The sequence below is a fragment of the Taudactylus pleione genome, unplaced genomic scaffold (genome assembly GCF_031769625.1).
Source record: "Taudactylus pleione unplaced genomic scaffold, aTauple2 ptg001045l, whole genome shotgun sequence".
In the NCBI taxonomy this organism is placed as follows: Eukaryota; Metazoa; Chordata; class Amphibia; order Anura; family Myobatrachidae; genus Taudactylus; species Taudactylus pleione.
Genome location: NW_028285446.1, coordinates 66,620 through 90,856, shown reverse-complemented (window position 1 = coordinate 90,856; position 24,237 = coordinate 66,620). Strand labels below are relative to the sequence as shown.

The window sequence follows — 24,237 nt, the reverse complement described above, 5'->3', positions numbered from 1 at the left end:
TCACTGACACTAACGTATCGCTTCACATACAGATACACCCGCAGTCACTGACTCTAACGTAGCATTTCACATGCAGATACACCCGCAGTCACTGACACTGTAACGAGGCGCTTCACATACAGATACACCCGCAGTCACTGACACTGTAACGTAGCATTTCACATGCAGATACACCCGCAGTCAGACACTGTAACGTAGCGCTTCACATGCAGATACACCCGCAGTCACTGACACTATAACGTAGCGCTTCACATGCAGATACACCCCCAGTCATTGACACTGTAACGTAGCGCTTCACATGCAGATACACCCACAGTCGCTGACACTATAACGTAGCGCTTCACATGCAGATACACCCACAGTCACAGCCACTGTAACGTAGCGCTTCACATGCAGATACACCCGCAGTGACTGACACTGTAACGTAGCGCTTCACATGCAGATACACCCGCAGTGACTGACACTGTAACGTAGCGCTTCACATGCAGATACACCCGCAGTCACAGCCACTGTAACGTAGCATTTCACATGCAGATACACCCGCAGTCACTGACACTAACGTAGCATTTCACATACAGATACACTCACAGTCACTGACACTGTAACGTAGCGCTTCACATGCAGATACACCCGCAGTCACTGACACTATAACGTAGCGCTTCACATGCAGATACACCCCCAGTCATTGACACTGTAACGTAGCGCTTCACATGCAGATACACCCACAGTCGCTGACACTATAACGTAGCGCTTCACATGCAGATACACCCAAAGTCACAGCCACTGTAACGTAGCGCTTCACATGCAGATACACCCGCAGTGACTGACACTGTAACGTAGCGCTTCACATGCGGATACACCCGCAGTGACTGACACTGTAACGTAGCATTTCACATGCAGATACACCCACAGTCACTGACACTGTAACGTAGCATTTCACATGCAGATACACCCGCAGTCACTGACACTGTAACGTAGCGCTTCACATGCAGATACACCCGCAGTCACTGACACTGTAACATAGCGCTTCACATGCAGATACACCCGCAGTCACTGACACTGTAACGTAGCGCTTCACATGCAGATACACCCGCAGTCACTGACACTATAACGTAGCGCTTCACATGCAGATACACCCCCAGTCATTGACACTGTAACGTAGCGCTTCACATGCAGATACACCCAGTCACTGACACTGTAATGTAGCGCTTCACATGCAGATACACCCACAGTCACTGACACTAACGTAGCATTTCACATGCAGATACACCCACAGTCACTGACACTGTAACGTAGCCCTTCACATACAGATACACTCACAGTCACTGACACTAACGTAGCGCTTCACATGCAGATACACCCGCAGTCACTGACACTATAACGTAGCGCTTCACATGCAGATACACCCCCAGTCATTGACACTGTAACGTAACGCTTCACATGCAGATACACCCAGTCATTGACACTGTAACGTAGCGCTTCACATGCAGATACACCCGCAGTGACTGACACTGTAACGTAGCGCTTCACATACAGATACACCCGCAGTCACAGCCACTGACACTGTAACGTAGTATTTCACATGCAGATACACCCGCAGTCACTGACACTGTAACGTAGCGCTTCACATGCAGATACACCCACAGTCACTGACACTATAACGTAGCGCTTCACATGCAGATACACCCACAGTCATTGACACTGTAACGTAGCGCTTCACATGCAGATACACCCACAGTCACTGACACTAACATAGCGCTTCACATGCAGATACACCCGCAGTCACTGACACTGTAACATAGCGCTTCACATGCAGATACACCCGCAGTCACTGACACTGTAACGTAGCGCTTCACATGCAGATACACCCACAGTCACTGACATTGTAACGTAGCGCTTCACATAGATACACCTGCAGTCACTGACACTGTAACATAGCGCTTCACATGCAGAAACACCCACAGTCACTGACATTAACGTAGCATTTCACATGCAGATACACCCGCAGTCACTGACACTGTAACGTAGCATTTCACATACAGATACACCCGCAGTCACTGACACTGTAACGTAGCATTTCACATGCAGATACACCCGCAGTCACAGCCACTGACACTAACGTAGCGCTTCACATGCAGATACACCCACAGTCACTGACACTGTAACGTAGCGCTTCACATGCAGATACACCCACAGTCACTGACACTGTAACGTAGCATTTCACATGCAGATACACCCGCAGTGACTGACACTAACGTAGCGCTTCACATGCAGATACACCCGCAGTGACTGACACTAACGTAGCGCTTCACATGCAGATACACCCGCAGTGACTGACACTGTAACGTAGCGCTTCACATGCAGATACACCCGCAGTCACTGACACTGTAACGTAGCATTTCACATACAGATACACCCGCAGTCACTGACACTAACGTAGAGCTTCACATGCAGATACACCCGCAGTCACTGACACTGTAACGTAGCGCTTCACATGCAGATACACCCACAGTCACAGACACTGTAACGTAGCATTTCACATACAGATACACCCGCAGTCACTGACACTGTAACGTAGCGCTTCACATGCAGATACACCCCCAGTCACTGACACTAACGTAGAGCTTCACATGCAGATACACCCACAGTCACTGACACTGTAACGTAGCGCTTCACATGCAGATACACCCGCAGTCACTGACACTGTAACGTAGAGCTTCACATGTAGATACACCCGCAGTCACAGCCACTGTAACGTAGAGCTTCACATACAGATACACCCCCAGTCACAGCCACTGTAACGTAGAGCTTCACATGCAGATACATCCGCAGTCACAGTCACTGACACTGTAACGTAGCGCTTCACATGCAGATACACCCGCAATCGAAGGTAAAAAGTCACACACAACGGCATGGCGCTACTAGAAGTGCTGTTTAACGCGCGAGAAAGTAAGATGCATGTGGACACAGCTGTGTATCTTCACCTTACAGCACTAATCTCAGGCACACCAATCACTTTGGAGTGGAATGCCACAAACAGAATGCAGGATAATAGTCGCCTGGGTTCCAGCCTGCCGGTTTGGTTGGAATGCTGGATAGCAGCTCGGTAATATTAAAGAGGACACGTCAACAAGTCGGACAATATCATATTTTTCCCATTACTACATACTGCCTGGCGTGTTTGCTGGGGCGAGCGCTTTTGGTCCCGTTCTTGGTCAGGTGTCCTCCAGGCCACAGCAGCACTAGATGTCCAGATTTGGGCACAGAGCAATCAACCAGGAAAGCAAATCCGGCACTTACAGAGCAGGTATCTGGCTCCTAGGCCTGGGGCAGAAGGCGTAGCGTATACACCGTGCATACTGCACAGGTCAATAGCAAGTGAATAAGAAGGAACATCCGAGGACTGGTGACCTGACAAGACACCGTGATCCCTAAATAATATTTTCAAGCAGCAAAAGTTGCATTAACCATCATAAAAACTAAGGAAGGATTGTCAATTGTTTTACGCCATTGTGATGGTCCCGCCCAGAACCTTTACCATTCTTAATGTCCGATGGCCGGATGCCGCTGACGTCTGTTCTGTAGTCAGTGACTCGTTCCGTGGGCTTGACATATTTATCATACACGCACTTCCCAAACTGATTGACGATGGATACCCGAGCCAATATACTTTCTTCTCCGTCCAGGCCCACTCCCACCATCTCACAGTCCATGGCAACCGTCCTCGTGAGCCTGCAAAAGACACAAAAAACTCAGCCGAACCCAGAGCTAAGTCTGGGGCAGGGCAAAGGGGCAGGGCAATGAGTGTCCTGACTGACAGCTCTGGTCTCGGTGTGACATGTTCTCAGGGGGTACATAGTGATTGCAGCACTTACCCTTCAAATGCCCTGTCCTTCACCAGGACCATGTCCAATATCTCAGACTTCTTCCCCGGCAAACCTTGCATCTTGCGGGCAATCTGTCCTGCTTCAGGCCCCAGAGCAGTCTCTATGTCATCTGGATCCACATCATCAAACCAGATGTCTATTCTGAAAGGTAACAAACAAAAAATGGCAGCTGCTCAATCAATCTGATAGTACTTTTCAGGTGCATGAAAGGGAGGGGTCATACTAAGTAGAAAAGGGAGGGAGTTTAACCCCCTATTGTTCCTCAGCACAATGAATTATACTTGCAACAATATATGAACACTATATGGTAATAGATCATCAGAGATATTAGTTGCATGCATTTGTAAATACATGGGAAGCTGCTAGGCCACGTCACAGCTTCTCTGTCACTAGCAGTCCCTAACACTAAGGGGTTCACATCCGGGGCGCAGTGCACCCCAAAAAACGTCCAGCCCAGGACCCCCCAGGGCATCACACGAAAAATGGAAAAAGAGTGACAGTGCAGTGTATAGTATAGATGTGTGCGAGTAGTTATTAAGTGTTGAAAAAGGGGTTAAAATATATGTGAAAAAAATTACAAACATAAAAGGTGATGTGAAAAGTAACTGTGTATTATGTGGTGATGCCCTGAGGAGGCCCAGCCAGAGCAGCCTGGGTGCCCTACGCCCCTTTTTCAACACTTAACTACTCGCACACATCTATACTTTACACTGCACTGTCACTCTTTTTCCATTTTTCGTGTGATGCCCTGGGGGGGTCCTGGGCTGGACGTTTTTTAGGAGTGCTCTGCGCCCCGGATGTGAACCCCTTAGTGTTAGGGACTGCTAGTGACAGAGAAGCCGTGACGTGGCCTAGCAGCTTCCCATGTATTTGCAAATGCATGCAACTAATATCTCTGATGATCTATTACCATATAGTGTTCATATTTTGTTGCAAGTATAATTCAGTGTGCTGAGGAACAATTGGGGGTTAAACCCCCTCCCTTTTCTATTCTGAAAGGTAATCATGTGCAGACAGGGATGAATAGCACTGCAGGGAGCGGCGCAGAGGTTACTGTATTTCTAGGGACCCATTCTAACCATTCCCAACAAACGTGCTGGAACTAGAGCTGCCATGATGGATGAAACACGTTACAAGAGGTCATTATAAATATAGTTCAATGTATTGTCAATTATAGAAATATACATTACCGGCACTTTGCAACAGTCATATTATTAATCTTTTTTAATATTATACATGTTTTGATCGAGAACAAAATCTTAAATGGACTGGCCACTTTCATGAACCTGTTCTGATATTGGCATGTATGGCATGTATGTGTATGGTGGGGAAAACGCCCAAACCTCCCCCCCTCCATTTACTTGGAGCCCTTTCCATGCCTATGAACGGACAGACGGTATGAACGTTCCAGCTCTGATTGCTATAGCATGAATCTGCTCTCCCCTGCAGGTAACCATGGGCCCATGGGGAAAGACCCGCACCCTGGGGGGTGTATAAGGTTACACAAACTTTATGTGGCACAACATGGCCAAATCTGCCAACAGTAATACGGACACCTGGCATTGCCATACTGTGTATATAGAAAACTGGACGTACTTGGAAGTTTCTCCCACGACGTCCTCACTGGTTTTCCTTTTCTGTTCCAGAACGTTTTTTTTATCAAACCAGTTTAATTTCCTCTTATTCTTCTTCTCCTTCCTCTTGTCTATGGAACCCGTCTCCTTTACAGCGTTATTGGCCTTTCCAGGAACAGATGGAGCCTCTCCCACTGCACCGTTGATTTTTGGGGCTTTGCTTTTAGTTTTGCTGTCAGACGACTCCCTCTTGGAGACCCTGTCCTCCTTCTTGGGGACCCTGTCCTCCTTCTTGGGGACCCTGTCCTCCTTCTTGGGGACCCTGTCCTCCTTCTTGGGGACCCTTGTTGGGGCGACGTCTGTCACAGAACTGCTGGTCTCTGGTTTCAGCAACTAATAAATACAAATATGTAAGATACATAAAACAACACACTAACCCCGAATAGGTATAAAACAGTAATCTGTATTTGTGATAGTAAAGAGCCAGCGTCCAGCACATACAGACGGCTCCTAACACATCTGTGCTGCAGTCGCTCTACAAAGCCCCTCTCGGTGCGCCAGGTCCAATGAGATGCTGCTAGCACCAGGCATCGTCTTTTGCTGAAATTGTGTCTAAGTCAGAATGTGATCCGATAATTTATTATGTGACACTTGTATATCTGTGTGCGGGGTACAATGTAACAACTGCAGCTTTTTTAATTTACAGGTTCTATTGCGGTTCATATACAGACTCAATCGCACAAACAGATATACAGGTGTCACATATCACATTACTCAGCGCAGTCTCCTATATACAGACTCAGGAGCACACAGATATACAGGTGTCACCTATCACATTACTCAGCGCAGTCTCCTATATACAGACGCAGGAGCACACAGATATACAGGTGTCACATATCACATTACTCAGCGCAGTCTCCCATATACAGACTCAGGAGCACACAGATATACAGGTGTCACATATCACATTACTTAGCACAGTCTCCCATATACAGACTCAGGAGCACACAGGTATACAGGTGTCACCTATCACATTACTCAGCGCAGTCTCCTATATACAGACGCAGGAGCACACAGATATACAGGTGTCACATATCACATTACTCAGCGCAGTCTCCCATATACAGACTCAGGAGCACACAGATATACAGCTGTCACATATCACATTACTCAGCGCAGTCTCCTATATACAGACTCAGGAGCACACAGATATACAGGTGTCACATATCACATTACTCAGCGCAGTCTCCTATATACAGACTCAGGAGCACACAGATATACAGGTGTCACATATCACATTACTCAGCACAGTCTCCTATATACAGACTCAGGAGCACACAGATATACAGGTGTCACATATCACATTACTCAGCGCAGTCTCCTATATACAGACTCAGGAGCACACAGATATACAGGTGTCACACATCACATTACTCAGCGCAGTCTCCTATATACAGACTCAGGAGCACACAGATATACAGGTGTCACATGTCACATTACTCAGCACAGTCTCCATATACAGACTCAGGGGCACACAGATATACAGGTGTCACATATCACATTACTCAGCGCAGTCTCCTATATACAGACTTAGGAGCACACAGATATACAGGTGTCACATATCACATTACTCAGCGCAGTCTCCCATTTACAGACTCAGGAGCACACAGATATACAGGTGTCACATATCACATTACACAGCACAGTCTCCTATATACAGACTCAGGAGCACACAGATATACAGGTGTCACATATCACATTACTCAGCGCAGTCTCCCATTTACAGACTCAGGAGCACACAGATATACAGGTGTCACATATCACATTACTCAGCACAGTCTCCTATATACAGACTCAGGGGCACACAGATATACAGGTGTCACATATCACATTACTCAGCGCAGTCTCCTATATACAGACTCAGGAGCACACAGATATACAGGTGTCACATATCACATTACTCAGCGCAGTCTCCTATATACAGACTCAGGAGCACACAGATATACAGGTGTCACATATCACATTACTCAGCGCAGTCTCCTATACACAGACTCAGGAGCACACAGATATACAGGTGTCACATGTCACATTACTCAGCGCTGTCTCCTATACACAGACTCAGGAGCACACATATATACAGGTGTCACATGTCACATTACTCAGCGCTGTCTCCTATATACAGACTCAGGAGCACACAGATATACAGGTGTCACATATCACATTACTCAGCGCAGTCTCCTATATACAGACTCAGGAGCACACATATATACAGGTGTCACATATCACATTACTCAGCGCAGTCTCCTATATACAGACTCAGGAGCACACAGATATACAGGTGTCACATATCACATTACTCAGCGCAGTCTCCTTTATACAGACTCAGGAGCACACCGATATACAGGTGTCACATGTCACATTACTCAGCGCTGTCTCCTATATACAGACTCAGGAGCACACATATATACAGGTGTCACATGTCACATTACTCAGCGCTGTCTCCTATATACAGACTCAGGAGCACACAGATATACAGGTGTCACATCACATTATTCGGCGCAGTCTGCTATATACAGACTCAGGAGCACACAGATATACAGGTGTCACACATCACATTACTCAGCGCAGTCTCCCATATACAGACTCAGGAGCACACAGATATACAGGTGTCACATATCACATTACTCAGCGCAGTCTCCCATATACAGACTCAGGAGCACACAGATATACAGGTGTCACATATCACATTACTCAGCACAGTCTCCTATATACAGACTCAGGAGCACACAGATATACAGGTGTCACATATCACATTACTCAGCGCAGTCTCCTATATACAGACTCAGGAGCACACAGATATACAGGTGTCACATATCACATTACTCAGCGCAGTCTCCTATATACAGACTCAGGAGCACACAGATATACAGGTGTCACATATCACATTACTCAGCGCAGTCTCCTATATACAGACTCAGGAGCACACAGATATACAGGTGTCACATCACATTATTCGGCGCAGTCTGCTATATACAGACTCAGGAGCACACAGATATACAGGTGTCACATGTCACATTACTCAGCGCAGTCTCCATATACAGACTCAGGAGCACACAGATATACAGGTGTCACATCACATTATTCGGCGCAGTCTGCTACAGCGTCCTAGTTGCATCACAACTTAGATACATTTTCGGCACAAAAAGACCCCCGGCGCTAGCAGAATAGCACGGGGGGACCTGGCGGCTCACTCATGTCAGGGAAGTCGCGCTGCATGTCGTATTAAGGCTAGATGTATGAGGACATATCTGTAACAGCTTGAGTAACATACATATAAGGTTACCTTATAAGCGATTCTTATACTGTGTACGTCACTAGGATCAGTCACTACAATCCTATATTACATTGTGTATCTTGTCTCAGTCATGTTACTGTTATTTAGAGAACTGATATTCTACAAACTATTAGATCTTGGTTTAGCCTAAAAATCTGCCTCCACTGAGTAACTGATCAGGACACCTTAGGTTTTCTTGTGATAGGAGATGTCAGATCCATGTTACAAGGTATCCGTCCTCCCACAAGGGGCTCAATTCAATTGGCCGCGAATTAAATAGCACCAGGAGGGAGCTATTCAACTCTGTGCGCAGTAAGGTCAGGGAATGCCCGTTCTGCAGCCCATTAAACAGGGTGTTTAGTCGCGAGAACGGGCATTCTCCGACTAAACTTCCCGAGGCGATTATGTCTTCCCGCCGCTAAGTGCGGAAAACAGCATTGCGTCTGTACTTCTGTCGGATTTCTCTAACAGCGCGATGAATTGAATAGCTCTGGAAGCTTCCTCCCGGCACTATTTCATTTGCAGTCAATTGAATGGAGCCCATGGAATCAATCTGTGTTTTATATTTAGAGCCTGACATATATAACAGATCCTCCTCTAGCTGGACAATACTCACCACCTGTAACACCTTCCAGTTAGAGGAGAAGTCCTGGGGGGTTTTGGGGGGAAGCGGCAGGGACGGCCTCTTAGCCTTTACTTCCTTTGTGGCTATTTTAGGATGATTTTTCCAGAATTTCTTCTTCTTCTGATTTTTGGTCTGTTTTCTGACGCTGTTTTTCTCCTTCTCCCCTGAAGAGGCCTCGTCCTTCGTTACTGCAATCTTCACCATGGCCACCCCTCATTAGTGAATATGGGGGAATATCAAGGTCTGTAAATAGAATCACAGGGTAAGTGACAGCATCCGTTACATAAACTACTTAAGTACGTTACCCTACAGACAGATTACTTAGCGCCTCAAAATTATCACTCCCATTCACCCAAAGCTACATATATACCATCCGTGTATTAGTATTCTCATGTATAATATACTCACTGCCCTACCCCACTGCCCAGCCCAGGGGACTCACTGCCCATACCCCACTGCCCAGCCCAGGGGACTCACTGCCCTACCCCACTGCCCAGCCCAGGGGACTCACTGCCCATACCCCACTGCCCAGCCCAGGGGACTCACTGCCCATACCCCACTGCCCAGCCCAGGGGACTCACTGCCCTACCCCACTGCCCAGCCCGGGGGTCTCACTGCCCATACCCCACTGCCCAGCCCAGGGGACTCACTGCCCATACCCCACTGCCCAGCCCAGGGGACTCACTGCCCTACCCCACTGCCCAGCCCAGGGGACTCACTGCCCTACCCCACTGCCCAGCCCGGGGGTCTCACTGCCCATACCCCACTGCCCAGCCCAGGGGACTCACTGCCCATACCCCACTGCCCAGCCCAGGGGACTCACTGCCCTACCCCACTGCCCAGCCGCCCGGGGGTCTCACTGCCCATACCCCACTGCCCAGCCGCCCGGGGGTCTCACTGCCCATACCCCACTGCCCAGCCGCCCGGGGGTCTCACTGCCCATACCCCACTGCCCAGCCGCCCGGGGGTCTCACTGCCCATACCCCACTGCCCAGTGAAGGAGCCACTCTGCTATTACCCCACTGCCCACACACTGCATTACCACATTGCCCATCTCAGGGGCCACACGCCCCCGTACCATGTAACATACGAGTGGCCCCTGCCTGCCCCGGTGTCACGCTTCCTCTCAGAGCCCCAGTCAAACACGAAGACGCATGCTTACCGGAAGCCGCCACTGACTACATTAACCCGCTCCGTGCGGAAACCCGGCAGCATCTCTATGGTTCCTGTGCAGTAATCGGGGCGCATGCGCGGCAGCGGCTCTGGCTGTTTCTCTGCGCATGCGTGATAATATTCCGCACTCGGCCCACGCCCCCTACTGGACACCGCGGTGACTGCGACTCCTCCACATCATCAGGCACAATGCCGCTCTGGGCGCGACGGGGTGAGCTGAGACTTGTAGTGCCAGTGCTACAACTGCTTCTTATTGGCCTGTCCCGCAGTACATGTACTCTGCAACTGTGCCAGGTGTCTGTAGCTGTGCTCCTGCATCTTATTCTGCCCCCTGAAGAGTCACTATTTGTATTACCTCACTCTCACACCCCACTCACACACCACTCACTAACTCACTCACTCTCACACACTCACATCCCATTCACTAACTCACTATCACACCCCACTCACACACCACTCACTATCACACCCCACTCACTAACTCACTCACTCACACCCCACACACTCACATCCCATTCACTAACTCACTATCACACCCCACTCACACACCACTCACTATCACACACCACTCACTAACTCACTCACTCTCACACACTCACATCCCATTCACTAACTCACTATCACACCCCACTCACACACCACTCACTATCACACCCCACTCACTAACTCACTCACTCACACCCCACACACTCACATCCCATTCACTAACTCACTCACTCTCACACACTCACATCCCATTCACTAACTCACTATCACACACCACTCACACACCACTCACTAACTCACTATCACACACCACTCACTAACTCACTCACTCTCACACACTCACATCCCATTCACTAACTCACTATCACACCCCACTCACACACCACTCACTATCACACCCCACTCACTAACTCACTCACTCACACCCCACACACTCACATCCCATTCACTAACTCACTCACTCTCACACACTCACATCCCATTCACTAACTCACTATCACACCCCACTCACACACCACTCACTATCACACCCCACTCACTAACTCACTCTCACACACACACATCCCATTCACTAACTCACTCACTCTCACACACTCACATCCCATTCACTAACTCACTATCACACCCCACTCACACACCACTCACTAACTCACTATCACACCCCACTCACTAACTCACTCTCACACCCCACACACTCACATCCCATTCACTAACTCACTATCACACCCCACTCACTAACTCACTATCACACCCCACTCACTAACTCACTCACTCTCACACCCCACACACTCACATCCCATTCACTAACTCACTATCACACCCCACTCACTATCACACCCCACTCACTAACTCACTCACATCCCACACACTAACTCACTCTCACATCCCACACACTAACGCACACACTAACTCACTCACATCCCACTCACTCTTATATCTCACACACTAACTCACTAACTCACTCACATCCCACACACTAACTCACTCACTCTCACATCCCACTCACTAACTCACTATCACACCCCACTCACTAACTCACTCACTCACACCCCACACACTCACATCCCATTCACTAACTCACTCACTCTCACACACTCACATCCCATTCACTAACTCACTATCACACCCCACTCACACACCACTCACTAACTCACTATCACACCCCACTCACTAACTCACTCACTCTCACACCCCACACACTCACATCCCATTCACTAACTCACTATCACACCCCACTCACTAACTCACTATCACACCCCACTCACTAACTCACTCACTCACACCCCACACACTCACATCCCATTCACTAACTCACTATCACACCCCACTCACTAACTCACTATCACACCCCACTCACTAACTCACTCACATCCCACACACTAACTCACACACTAACTCACTCACATCCCACTCACTCTTATATCTCACACACTAACTCACTAACTCACTCACATCCCACACACTAACTCACTCACTCTCACATCCCACTCACTAACTCACATCCCACTCACTCATATCTCACACACTAACTCACTTTCACATCCCACTCACTCACTGTCACAGCCCACTCACTGTCACAGCCCACTCACTCACTGTCACAGCCCACTCACTCACTAACTCTCACACCCCACACACTAACTCTCACACTCAGGGGCAGAAGTATGGAAGACAATGGAGGCGCCTGACCGGGCGCCAGCACTGTAGGGGCACTTCTTCCATCACCTACAATATATTCACCCCACTTAGGGCTGTAAATATGGGGGATAGGGGGCACTAAATGATAACTTGCCTCTTGGCGTCTGGGATGAACTTATGACACTCATTCTCACATCCCACTCACATACTAACTCACTCACACACACTAACTCTCACACCTCACACACTAACTCACTCTTACATCCCATTCACACACTAACTCACTCACTCTCACTCTACACACTAACTCACTCACACCCCACACACTCTTGCATCCTACACACTAACTCACTCTTATATCTCACACACTAACTCTTACATCCCACTCACAGACACTAATTCACTCTTACATCTCAGATACACTCACTCTTATCTCACGCACACTAACTCACTCTTACATCTCACACACTAACTCTTACATCCCACTCACAGACACTAATTCACTCTTACATCTCAGATACACTCACACACTAACTCACTCTTATCTCACGCACACTAACTCACTCTTACATCCCACACACTAATTCACTCTTATCTCACAAAAAACTAACTCACTTACATCCCACTCTCACACACACCTCACTTATATCTTGTACACACTAACGCTTACATCCCACACACACTAACACGCTCACATCCCACACACACTAACTCACATCCCACTCACTCTTATTTCTCAGACACTAACACTCTCACATCCCACTCACTCACACAAACTCACTTATTTCTCACACACTAACTCATTCTCACATCCCACTAACACACTCTTACATCCCACACACACTAATTCACTCTTATCTCACAAAAAACTAACTCACTTACATCCCACTCTCACACCTCTCTTATATCTCACACACTCTAACTCACTCTCACATCACACTATCTCACACCCCACACTCTCACACCAACTCTTATATCTCATACACTAACTCACACTCACATCCCACTCACACACACTAACTCACATCCCACTCACACTAACTCACTCACATCCCACTCACACACACTCTTATATCTTGCACACACTAACGCTTACATCCCACACACACTAACACTCTCACATCCCACACACACTAACACTCTCACATCCCACACACACTAACACTCTCACATCCCACACACACTAACACTCTCATATCCCACACACACTCACTCTTATTTCTCACACACTAACACTCTCACATCCCACACACACTAACACTCACATGCCACACACACTAACTCACTCTTATTTCTCACACACACTCACTCCTTTTTTTTAATTCTTTTTATTGAAATATAAAAAACATTACAAAGAAAATGTCACGTGGTAGCGATAGAAAATACACTGCAACATTATACAGACTGAGAAATGACATAAAGAAAGAAAGCATAGGCTTGTCACTATCATAGTAATTCTAAGAAATCTGAATACACAGGTGTAAAGGCAGATTTAGATGAATAGCCACATATGAAAGCAGACATTGATGGGCACTCAGAGGGTCAGTATGATGGGGTTTAGAATAAAGAGAGGAGAAAGGGGGGAGGGGGGGAGAGCCAGTCAGCGCTAGGTAGTGGTATCATCGGTTCCTGCTATGGGAAGAGCGAGGCTATATAGTAGTTAGGGGAGGTTCAGCCCCAAAATGACTTGTCCAAAAAGGACCAAGTTTTGACAAATTGCTCTGGAGTGTCCTGAATAACTGAGGCGATATGTTCTAATCTATATGTGGACCAGACAGAAGAGTTCCAGCAAAGCTGCCATTTGGCATTTGGCGTGTTTAAAATATGTTTGATCAGTTTTTGCTGTGGGCACAAAACATTAGGAATGGATCAGGATAGCAGGGTGTAAGAAGGAGATGTGGGAATTTCTACATGGACTATAGTTCTCATTTATTTATGAACTTCAGCCCAGAACTGCTGAATAAGAGGACATGTCCACTAAATATACAGCAGGGTTCCCCGTTGACCACATGATCTCCAACATAGGTCAGAAGACGTAGGGTAAATTAAATGTTGACGGGAGAGCACTAAGGGCCTGATTCAGACCCGCTCGCGGGCACATAACGCTTGCAAGCGGGTCGATGGCCGGGCAGTGTGCACGCGAACCCCAGCGCAAGTGAGAACGTCACTCGCTCGGGGCTTGCAGCAAATCGGGGCGGCTGTCGATGTTGATCAACAGCTCGCTCCGTATTGTAGGCGGGTCAGGGGGTGGCTGGCCAAACGGAGGCGTTCCCAAAGGTACGCCTACCGTTTGGGGGCGGCCCTACTGACATCACACATGATGTCAGTAGCGAACTTCCTGTTCTATTAGAGCAGGAAGCTCACTGGGGCATGCCGTGGTTGAGACCCCATCACAAGGGTCTCATCACAAGCCCAATGGTCGCTACCATCACCTGGCCGCCCACTAAAGCTGTGGGTGGTCACCCACAGCTTAGCGAGCTGCCTGGAGGCCGGCCAAAAAAAACAACAAAAACAGGCCACCCTGATTCAGAGCGAGCGTTTGCTATTTGCGAGCGCATCTGAATCAGCCCCTGAGTACCAACGGTAGTAATGTTTGTAGGACTTTTCTTTTATACGGGTACGAGATCGAGCTCTTAGCAATTGCCAGCCTAATTTCAGACCATTCCTCAGGGGTCAGGGTCTCACCCGCATCTCTTTCCCACGCTATCTCATGTATTTCTTTGTGGGGTTGATTATGGGAAAGCAATCGGTGGTATAAGGGTGAAATAACCTCTCTAATAGAATGATGTTGACATATTGATTCTATAGGGGCCTTATTCTATAGGGGTCTTATTAATGAGGGTGGATGATTTGTGGAGGGAGTTATGAAAGTGACATAATTGTAAAAGTTGGTAAAACACTTTGAGGTAAAGAAAAACGAGACTGAAGGTCACAAAATCAGGGAACGTTCGGAGAGGTGCAAGGTCGAGAGGAAAAAGAATATTATGACAGGTCCAGTGTTTAAAAGCTATGTGATCCATAACCGGGGGAAATGCCGGATTATTCCAAAGTGGGACCAAAAGAGGGTGGGACGAACGCAACTCATAATGTGGAACAAAGAAATCCCATGTAGACAATGTGAAGCGCACAGCCGGTAAGAGTGTGACAGTGCGTGGGCGATTATGAGGAGCGCACCAAAGAAGACTAGACGGTGAGTACAACTGTAAGGTATCCGCCTCAATAGTTGTCCAAATCCTTTGAGTGGGAGGAGCATGCCATAAACACATGACGTAAGTTGTGTTGTACGGAAATATTTAATAAGATCGGAACCACCCATACCTCCAGAGTCGCGGTGCTTTTGAACACTAACGCACTCTTATCACCACACCACACATACACACACACTGATATGTAAGATATTACACCATGCCGGGGCATTCTATACAGCTACACACACTATGTAAGATATTACACCATACCGGGGCATTCTATACAGCTACACACACTGATATGTAAGATATTACACCATGCCGGGGCATTCTATACAGCTACACACACTATGTAAGATATTACACCATACCGGGGCATTCTATACAGCTACACACATACACATACTGATATGTAAGAGATTACACTATACCGGGGCATTCTATACAGCTACACACATACACACACTGATATGTAAGATATTACACCATACAGGACATTCTATACAGCTACACACATGCACACACTGTTATGTAAGATATTACACCATACCGGGGCATTCTATACAGCTACACACATACATACACTGTTATGTAAGATATTACACCATACCGGGGCATTCTATACAGCTACACACATGCACACACTGATATGTAAGATATTACACCATACAGGACATTCTATACAGCTACACACATGCACACACTGATATGTAAGATATTACACCATACCGGGGCATTCTATACAGCTACACACATGCACACACTGATATGTAAGATATTACACTATACCGGGACATTCTATACAGCTACACACATACACACACTGATATGTAAGATATTACACCATACCGGGACATTCTATACAGCTACACACATACACACACTGATATGTAGGATATTACACTATACCGGGACATTCTATACAGCTATACACATGCACACACTGATATGTAAGATATAACACTATACCGGGACATTCTATACAGCTACACACATGTACACACTGATATGTAAGATATTACACTATACCGGGACATTCTATACAGCTACACACATGTACACACTGTTATGTAAGATATTACACCATACCGGGGCATTCTATACAGCTACACACATGCACACACTGATATGTAAGATATTACACTATACCGGGGCATTCTATACAGCTACACACATGCACACACTGATATGTAAGATATTACACCATACCGGGGCATTCTATACAGCTACGCACATGCACACACTGATATGTAAGATATTACACCATACCGGGGCATTCTATACAGCTACACACATGCACACACTGATATGTAAGACATTACACCATACCGGGGCATTCTATACAGCTACACACATACACACACTGATATGTAAGATATTACACTATACCGGGACATTCTATACAGCTACACACACTATGTAAGATATTACACTATACCGGGGCATTCTATACAGCTACACACATGCACACACTGATATGTAAGATATTACACCATACCGGGACATTCTATACAGCTACACACATACACACACTGATATGTAAGATATTACACCATACCGGGACATTCTATACAGCTACACACATACACACACTGATATGTAAGATATTACACCATACCGGGGCATTCTATACAGCTACACACATGCACACACTGTTATGTAAGATATTACACCATACCGGGACATTCTATACAGCTACACACATGCACACACTGTTATGTAAGATATTACACCATACCGGGGCATTCTATACAGCTACACACATGCACACACTGATATGTAAGATTTCTACTTCAGGGTCCATAGGGGGTCCACAGGGTTGACCTTGGGGTTATAGCTGGAACAGGATCCATGGGCACCACACAGTTAAGCTTTTAGCTCCCAGGATGCACTTGGGTCCTCCTCTATACCCCGCCCCCGAGCCACAGGCACCTCAGTGTAAGCTGGTGCCCGGCCGGAGTCGGTCACCGCGCAGGGGGGCTGCAGGAGTAGCCCCCAGAAGCTTTTTATTTTAAGTTAGATTTTATTTATTTTTAATCTCTTTTTACTACAGACGGCAGCGAAGGGCTGTCTGTACAGACGCCCACGCTGCCGCTCTGATCCCCGACTGGCGCCGCGACGCCAGTACTGATCTGGGGATCGCGGCGGGAGGACAGAGTCCGTACTAGCCGGACTCTGTCTACCTCCCAGGACTGCTGCCGGAGTCGCCGGGGATTCAGGTAAGCCGCGCGTCGCTGGCTAGCGGCGGCGCGTGGAATGCCTTAAATGCAGTCCTTTAGCCTCCGGTCCGGGGGACAGACCGGAGGCTGCTGGCAGTGGCGGCGGGCCCCCCCCATAACCCGTGGGACCACTAGACCACCAGGGATAACCGGCAAGCGGGAAGCCAGCATCCCTGGGGTTATGGCCAGCCAGGGGAGAAAGCCTTCCCTGTCAGCGGCTCCTCCCCTCAGCTCAGCGCGCCTTTCAGCACGCAGTCTGGCGTCGCTGAGCTGCAGTTACACGGCCACTCCTCCTCTGAGGTCTCCAGCGGCCATTTTCCCAGTGGCAGCGCAGATCTCAGGGAGCACGCGGACCGGTCCCCCTGTGTACCTCTCCCCTGATTAAGGACAGCGTACACAGCACTATAGCCCTCCCAGACACTGAATCTGGGCAGGTTGATTGTAGTGTAAAGGTGCAGTGAGTATATCTTCCTGCATGGTATGTGACTTTTTGCTAGTGCTGCCTGTCTGTGCTTATTTTCCGCTTACTGTCAGCTTATACCTATCCCTTTACTTCTCCTACAAGCCCTGCAGGTGTGTGGGGGAGGGGCGTTTCTACTGACCTCACTTATATAGATCACATATTTGTGAGGTCCGTCACATACAGTAGTGTGCTACTCAGTGCCATATTGTGGGCTGTTGTTCAGCACACCGGTGAGTGCGTTTCACTTCTACCCTGGTGCCAGATATATAATATATTCTGTCATGTCAGACGAGGAGGTTGAGCGCTCAGTGGCTCCGGTGCTGGCCTCCTGCGGACGCTGTTCTGCAGGAGTAGATAGGGAGGATTTGTCACAGGATGGCCTGTGTAGTCGATGCCAGGTGGCTCCTGGCCCATCCAGACCTTCTCTGGCGCAGGAACCACCGTGGGCGATGTTTTCTCAAGTGCTGGTGTCTATTGCGGACCGTCTGTCGGTCCCGACTGCTCTCCCTACTAGGGCGGTGCCCCAGCCGACCATCCCCCATTCCCCGGGTGTCCCGCAGTTATTGCGGAGTCCTCCTGGGTCTCAATCAGTTGGTCCCTATGTGGGGTTGCCTATGTATATACAGGCTTCCCCTGTGCCGCAGCAGCCTGTGGTACCTTTTCAGGCCCCTATGGCGACGCCTCCACCATGGGTGGATGTGCTCTCCAACTCCGTGCAAAATTTGGCGGCCGCTTCCTCGGCTTTTCAGTCAATGTTGCAGACTGACATGCCTTCTAGGATTTCTAAATGCCCACTCATGACACGGGCTGCTCAGGTATCGGACTCAGAGGGTTCCTCAGATGATGGGGAGGTCCCTGATGACACTGACTCGGACGCCTCGGTCCAGGAAATGGATACCAAGTCGTCCATTAATGTGCGAGCACTAGTTAGGGCGGTGCGAGCTATTCTTCTTATAGAGGATGAGGCACCGGTTCCTAGGTCGAAGTTTCCTAGTTTCAAAAAAACTAAGGTGGCTTCTGCGGTGTTTCCCCTGTCGGATCAGTTGACGGATCATATGGCGGTAGCTTGGCAGGCGCCCAGTAAGAGATTCCTTCCTCAGAAGCGGTTGGCTTCTAATTACCCCTTCCCTGAGGCACATTGTAAAAAATGGGAAACTCCACCGGCGGTGGATTCCCATGTCACCCGTTTAACTCGGGGCACCACCTTACCATTACCGTCGATATCCTCGCTGAAGGATCCCACGGACAGGAAAGTTGAGACTTGCTTAAAGTCTATTTACTCCCTCTCCGGGGCGGTGGCCCGACCGTCCATGGCCATTTCCTGGGTGGCCAAGGCCATTGAGGGGTGGGCCAATGCATTGGAAGATACCTTCCCGGACGACGCTCCGGATGTCCAGCGGGCGTTGTTGGGACAAATGAGGGACGCCGCTTCTTACATTGGAGAAGCTTCTTTAGATGCTAGTCTGCTGACCTCGCGGGTATCGGCTGCAGCGGTGTCTGCCCGCCGATCCTTATGGTTGCAGTCCTGGAGAGCGGACTCTGATTCAAAGAAAGGTCTGGAGGCCTTACCTTTCAATGGGGAATTACTATTTGGTCCGGACTTGGACAAAATAGTGGTCACCCTGGCTAAATCCAAGTCGGCCTTCCTCCCTTCGGCGGCACTGCCTGCTAAGGTTCGGAGTTCGGCTTTTCGTTCCTTTCGGGTTCAGGGTAAGGCGAAAGGTCAGTCCTTCCCGAGACAGTCTGCGAGTAAGACGGCCTCTAAACCCAAGAAGCAAGCCTGGAGTGCTCGGCGCCCTTCTTCCAAGCAGGAAGATAAACCTGCGGCCTGATGGGACGGGCCTCCCTCTGGGGGACCTCAGAGTGGGAGGCCGACTTCTTCTATTTGCCCAGTGCTGGCACAATACCACCACGGATGCCTGGGTTCGAGAAGTGGTCTCCCAGAGGTACGCCCTGTTTTTTCGGCACAGACCACCCCACCAGTTTTTCTGCACAAGTCCTTCTCAGAACAAGACCAAGGCGTTACAGGTTCAGGAGGCTATAGAGTCCTTGCTGAAAGCAGGGGTCATTGTTCCCGTTCCTCTATCACAACGAGGGACGGGGTATTATTCGTCTCTGTTTCTGGTGCAGAAACCCAATGGTTCTCATCGCCCTATCCTCAACTTGAAGTCTCTGAACAAATTCCTCAGAGTTCCCAAGTTCAGGATGGAAACGTTACGTTCCATCATTCTGGCGATGGAACCGGGGGATTACAGGGTGTCCCTGGACATCCAGGACGCCTACCTCCATGTTCCGATAGCATCTTCACACCAGCGGTATCTGAGGTTCGCTATCCTTCAACACCACTATCAGTTCCAGGCGCTACCCTTTGGTCTCTCCACGGCACCGAGGGTGTTCACGAAGATTATGGCGGTCATGGCCGCACATCTTCGGAACCAGAATGTACGGCTGCTGCCGTACCTGGACGACCTCCTGTTGCTGGCGAGCTCCCCGGAGGTACTGCTTCAACATCTCCACCTGACGATCGCTTGCCTGCAAGCGCACGGGTGGTTGATAAATTGGAAAAAGTCCTCTCTGATTCCATCACAGCGGATGGTTCATTTGGGAGCCCTGCTGGATTCGCGTCAGCAAAGGATCTTCCTGACTCCGGAGAAGGTCGCCTCACTACAGCTGCGGATACGCAGTTGCCTGAGCCGTTGCCGCCTGTCGGTCCATTCGGCTATGAGAGTTCTGGGGTCCATGGTGTCGACATTCGACATGGTGGAATTTGCCCAGTTCCATTCCCGGCCCCTGCAGGGGCTGATTCTATCAGAATGGAACGGGTTACCTCACCGGATCCGCTCTCAGGTGCTGGTGTTGTCTCCGGACGTTCGGCTATCTTTGGCTTGGTGGCTTCAGACAGCTCATCTGGTCGAGGGGCGCCCATTTTGGATCCCGGACTGGGTCCTGCTCACGACGGATGCCAGTCTCCGGGGTTGGGGGGCAGTGACCGGCTCTTTGTCGCTTCAGGGTCGTTGGTCAGCGGAAGAAGCACTTCTCCCCATCAACATCCTGGAACTGCGGGCAGTATACAAGGCCCTGCAGTCGTCCGGCCCCGCTCTTCACGGAAGGGCGGTACAGGTGCAGTCCGACAACGCCACCACGGTGGCGTATATCAATCACCAAGGCGGAACTCGCAGTCAGGCAGCGATGTCGGAGGTGTCTCGTATCCTGTCTTGGGCGGAGGGTCACATTCCAGCGATCTCGGCGGTCTTCATCCCCGGAGTCCTCAATTGGGAGGCGGACTTCCTCAGCCGTCACGACGTGCATCCCGGGGAATGGTCGCTTCACCCAGAGGTGTTTCAGCTACTCGTGGACAGGTGGGGACTGCCGGAGCTGGACTTGATGGCCTCCCGTCACAATCACAAGTTGCCCGTTTACGGGTCAAGGACAAGAGACGCAGGTGCAAGTCTGGTGGACGCGCTGTCGGTGACATGGACGTTTCACCTGGCGTATCTGTTTCCTCTGATATCCCTGCTTCCTCGGGTTCTGCGGAAATTCAAGCAGGACGGCGGCATGCTCGTGCTGGTAGCTCCGGCGTGGCCCAGACGTCCTTGGTACTCCGATCTGAGGAGCCTCTCCATCGACGCTCCGTACCTTCTTCCTCAACGTCGGGACCTGTTGTCTCAGGGGCCCTGCCTTTACCCGGATCTGGGTCGGCTGTCTTTGACGGCGTGGCTCTTGAGACAGCCGTCTTGAGGTCTCGGGGCTTCTCCAGTTCGATTATTGGTACGATGCTCAGGGCACGCAAGCCTGCTTCAGCACGGATTTATCACAGAGTGTGGCACACTTACTTTCAGTGGTGTGAGTCCAGACTTTATGATCCTCAGGTGTTCCGAGTTTCTAGGATCTTGGAATTTCTTCAGTCAGGATTGGATCTCGGCTTACGCCTTGCATCTCTGAAGGTTCATGTGTCCGCCTTGTCCGTGTGGTTTCAACGGCGGATTGCAATACTACCAGACGTTCACACCTTTTTCCAAGGTGTTCTCAGGATCCAGCCTCCCTTTGTGCCTCCTGTGGCTCCTTGGGACTTGGCGGTGGTGCTACGGGTCCTGCAGGGTCCTCCGTTTGAGCCTCTTGAGGCGGTGGAGCTCAAGTGGCTGACATTTAAGACAGTTTTTCTCCTGGCAATTGCTTCGGCCAGGAGGGTGTCTGAATTGGGGGCGCTTTCCTGTCGCCCTCCTTTCCTGATTTTTCACCAGGACAGAGCGGTGCTCCGCACTCGTCCTGAGTTTTTGCCCAAAGTGGTCTCGAAGTTCCATATTAATCAGGAACTTGTTGTGCCAGCTTTTCAGTCCCCTGATCTTTCAGCTGGTGAGACTTCCTTAGATGTGGTCCGGGCGCTTAGAATTTATGTAGACCGGACGGCTTCGGTTAGGAAGTCTGATTCCTTGTTTATCCTCTTTGGTTTTCACAAGAGGGGTTGGCCTGCCAACAAACAAACGTTAGCCCGTTGGCTTCGTTCCGTTATTTGTGAGGCTTATGCACAGGAGGGCTTACCTGTGCCAGCCTCTGTTAATGCTCATTCCACTCGTTCTGTGGGTCCCTCTTGGGCTGCTAGACGTGGCGCTTCTGCTGTTCAGCTGTGTAAGGCGGCCACTTGGTCTTCAATTCAAACGTTTTTGAGGTTCTATGCGTTTTACACCTTTGCCTCTCAGGATGCATCCTTTGGGCGCCGGGTACTCCTTTCAGCACAGGAGCATCCCCGCCCTTAGTTGTACTGCTTTGGGACATCCCCAAGGTCAACCCTGTGGACCCCCTATGGACCCTGAAGTAGAAAACAAGAGATATGGTAAGAACTTACCTTTGTTATCTCTGTTTCTACGAAGTCCATAGGGTCCACAGAGCGCCCGCCCTGACGCACCTGGCTTCAAATGGGCTGTGTGGCTGGTCACCGGTTTTCCGTCTCCTATTGCTGTGAGTATGGTTTCTTGTGTGTTCCAGTCTTCCTTCTCTCTGTTCCATATTCTCCTCCGGCCTAGGCTGCTTACCAACTGAGGTGCCTGTGGCTCGGGGGCGGGGTATAGAGGAGGACCCAAGTGCATCCTGGGAGCTAAAAGCTTAACTGTGTGGTGCCCATGGATCCTGTTCCAGCTATAACCCCAAGGTCAACCCTGTGGACCCTATGGACTTCGTAGAAACAGAGATAACAAAGGTAAGTTCTTACCATATCTCTTGTTATTACACCATACAGGACATTCTATACAGCTACACACATGCACACACTGATATGTAAGATATTACACCATACAGGACATTCTATACAGCTACACACATGCACACACTGATATGTAAGATATTACACTATACCGGGGCATTCTATACAGCTACACACATGCACACACTGATATGTAAGATATTACACCATACCAGGGCATTCTATACAGCTACACACACTGATATGTAAGAGATTACACCATACCGGGACATTCTATACAGCTACACACATACACACACCGATATGTAAGATATTACACTATACCGGGACATTCTATACAGCTACACACATGCACACACTGATATGTAAGATATTACACCATACCGGGGCATTCTATACAGCTACACACATGCACACACTGATATGTAAGAGATTACACCATACCGGGACATTCTA

At 49.1% G+C, this 24,237-nt stretch overlaps 1 protein-coding gene across 4 annotated transcripts in view; it reads right to left on the bottom strand.

Moving 5' to 3' along the window:
* REXO4 (RNA exonuclease 4) overlaps window positions 1–10,673 on the bottom strand; it is a 42,753-nt gene extending 32,080 nt beyond the window's left edge. The window contains exons 1-5 of one of the 4 annotated variants that reach the window (XM_088461421.1): window positions 10,583–10,673; window positions 9,412–9,663; window positions 5,484–5,854; window positions 3,876–4,028; window positions 3,539–3,732 (exon numbers count right to left, since the gene is read on the bottom strand). In XM_088461421.1, the coding sequence (XP_088317547.1) occupies window positions 3,539–3,732; window positions 3,876–4,028; window positions 5,484–5,854; window positions 9,412–9,624 (931 nt within the window). In that variant the 5' untranslated portion in view covers window positions 9,625–9,663; window positions 10,583–10,673. The other 3 variants (XM_088461419.1, XM_088461423.1, XM_088461422.1) reach the window with 3 other exon arrangements.
* Between the last annotated feature and the right edge of the window lie 13,564 nt (window positions 10,674–24,237).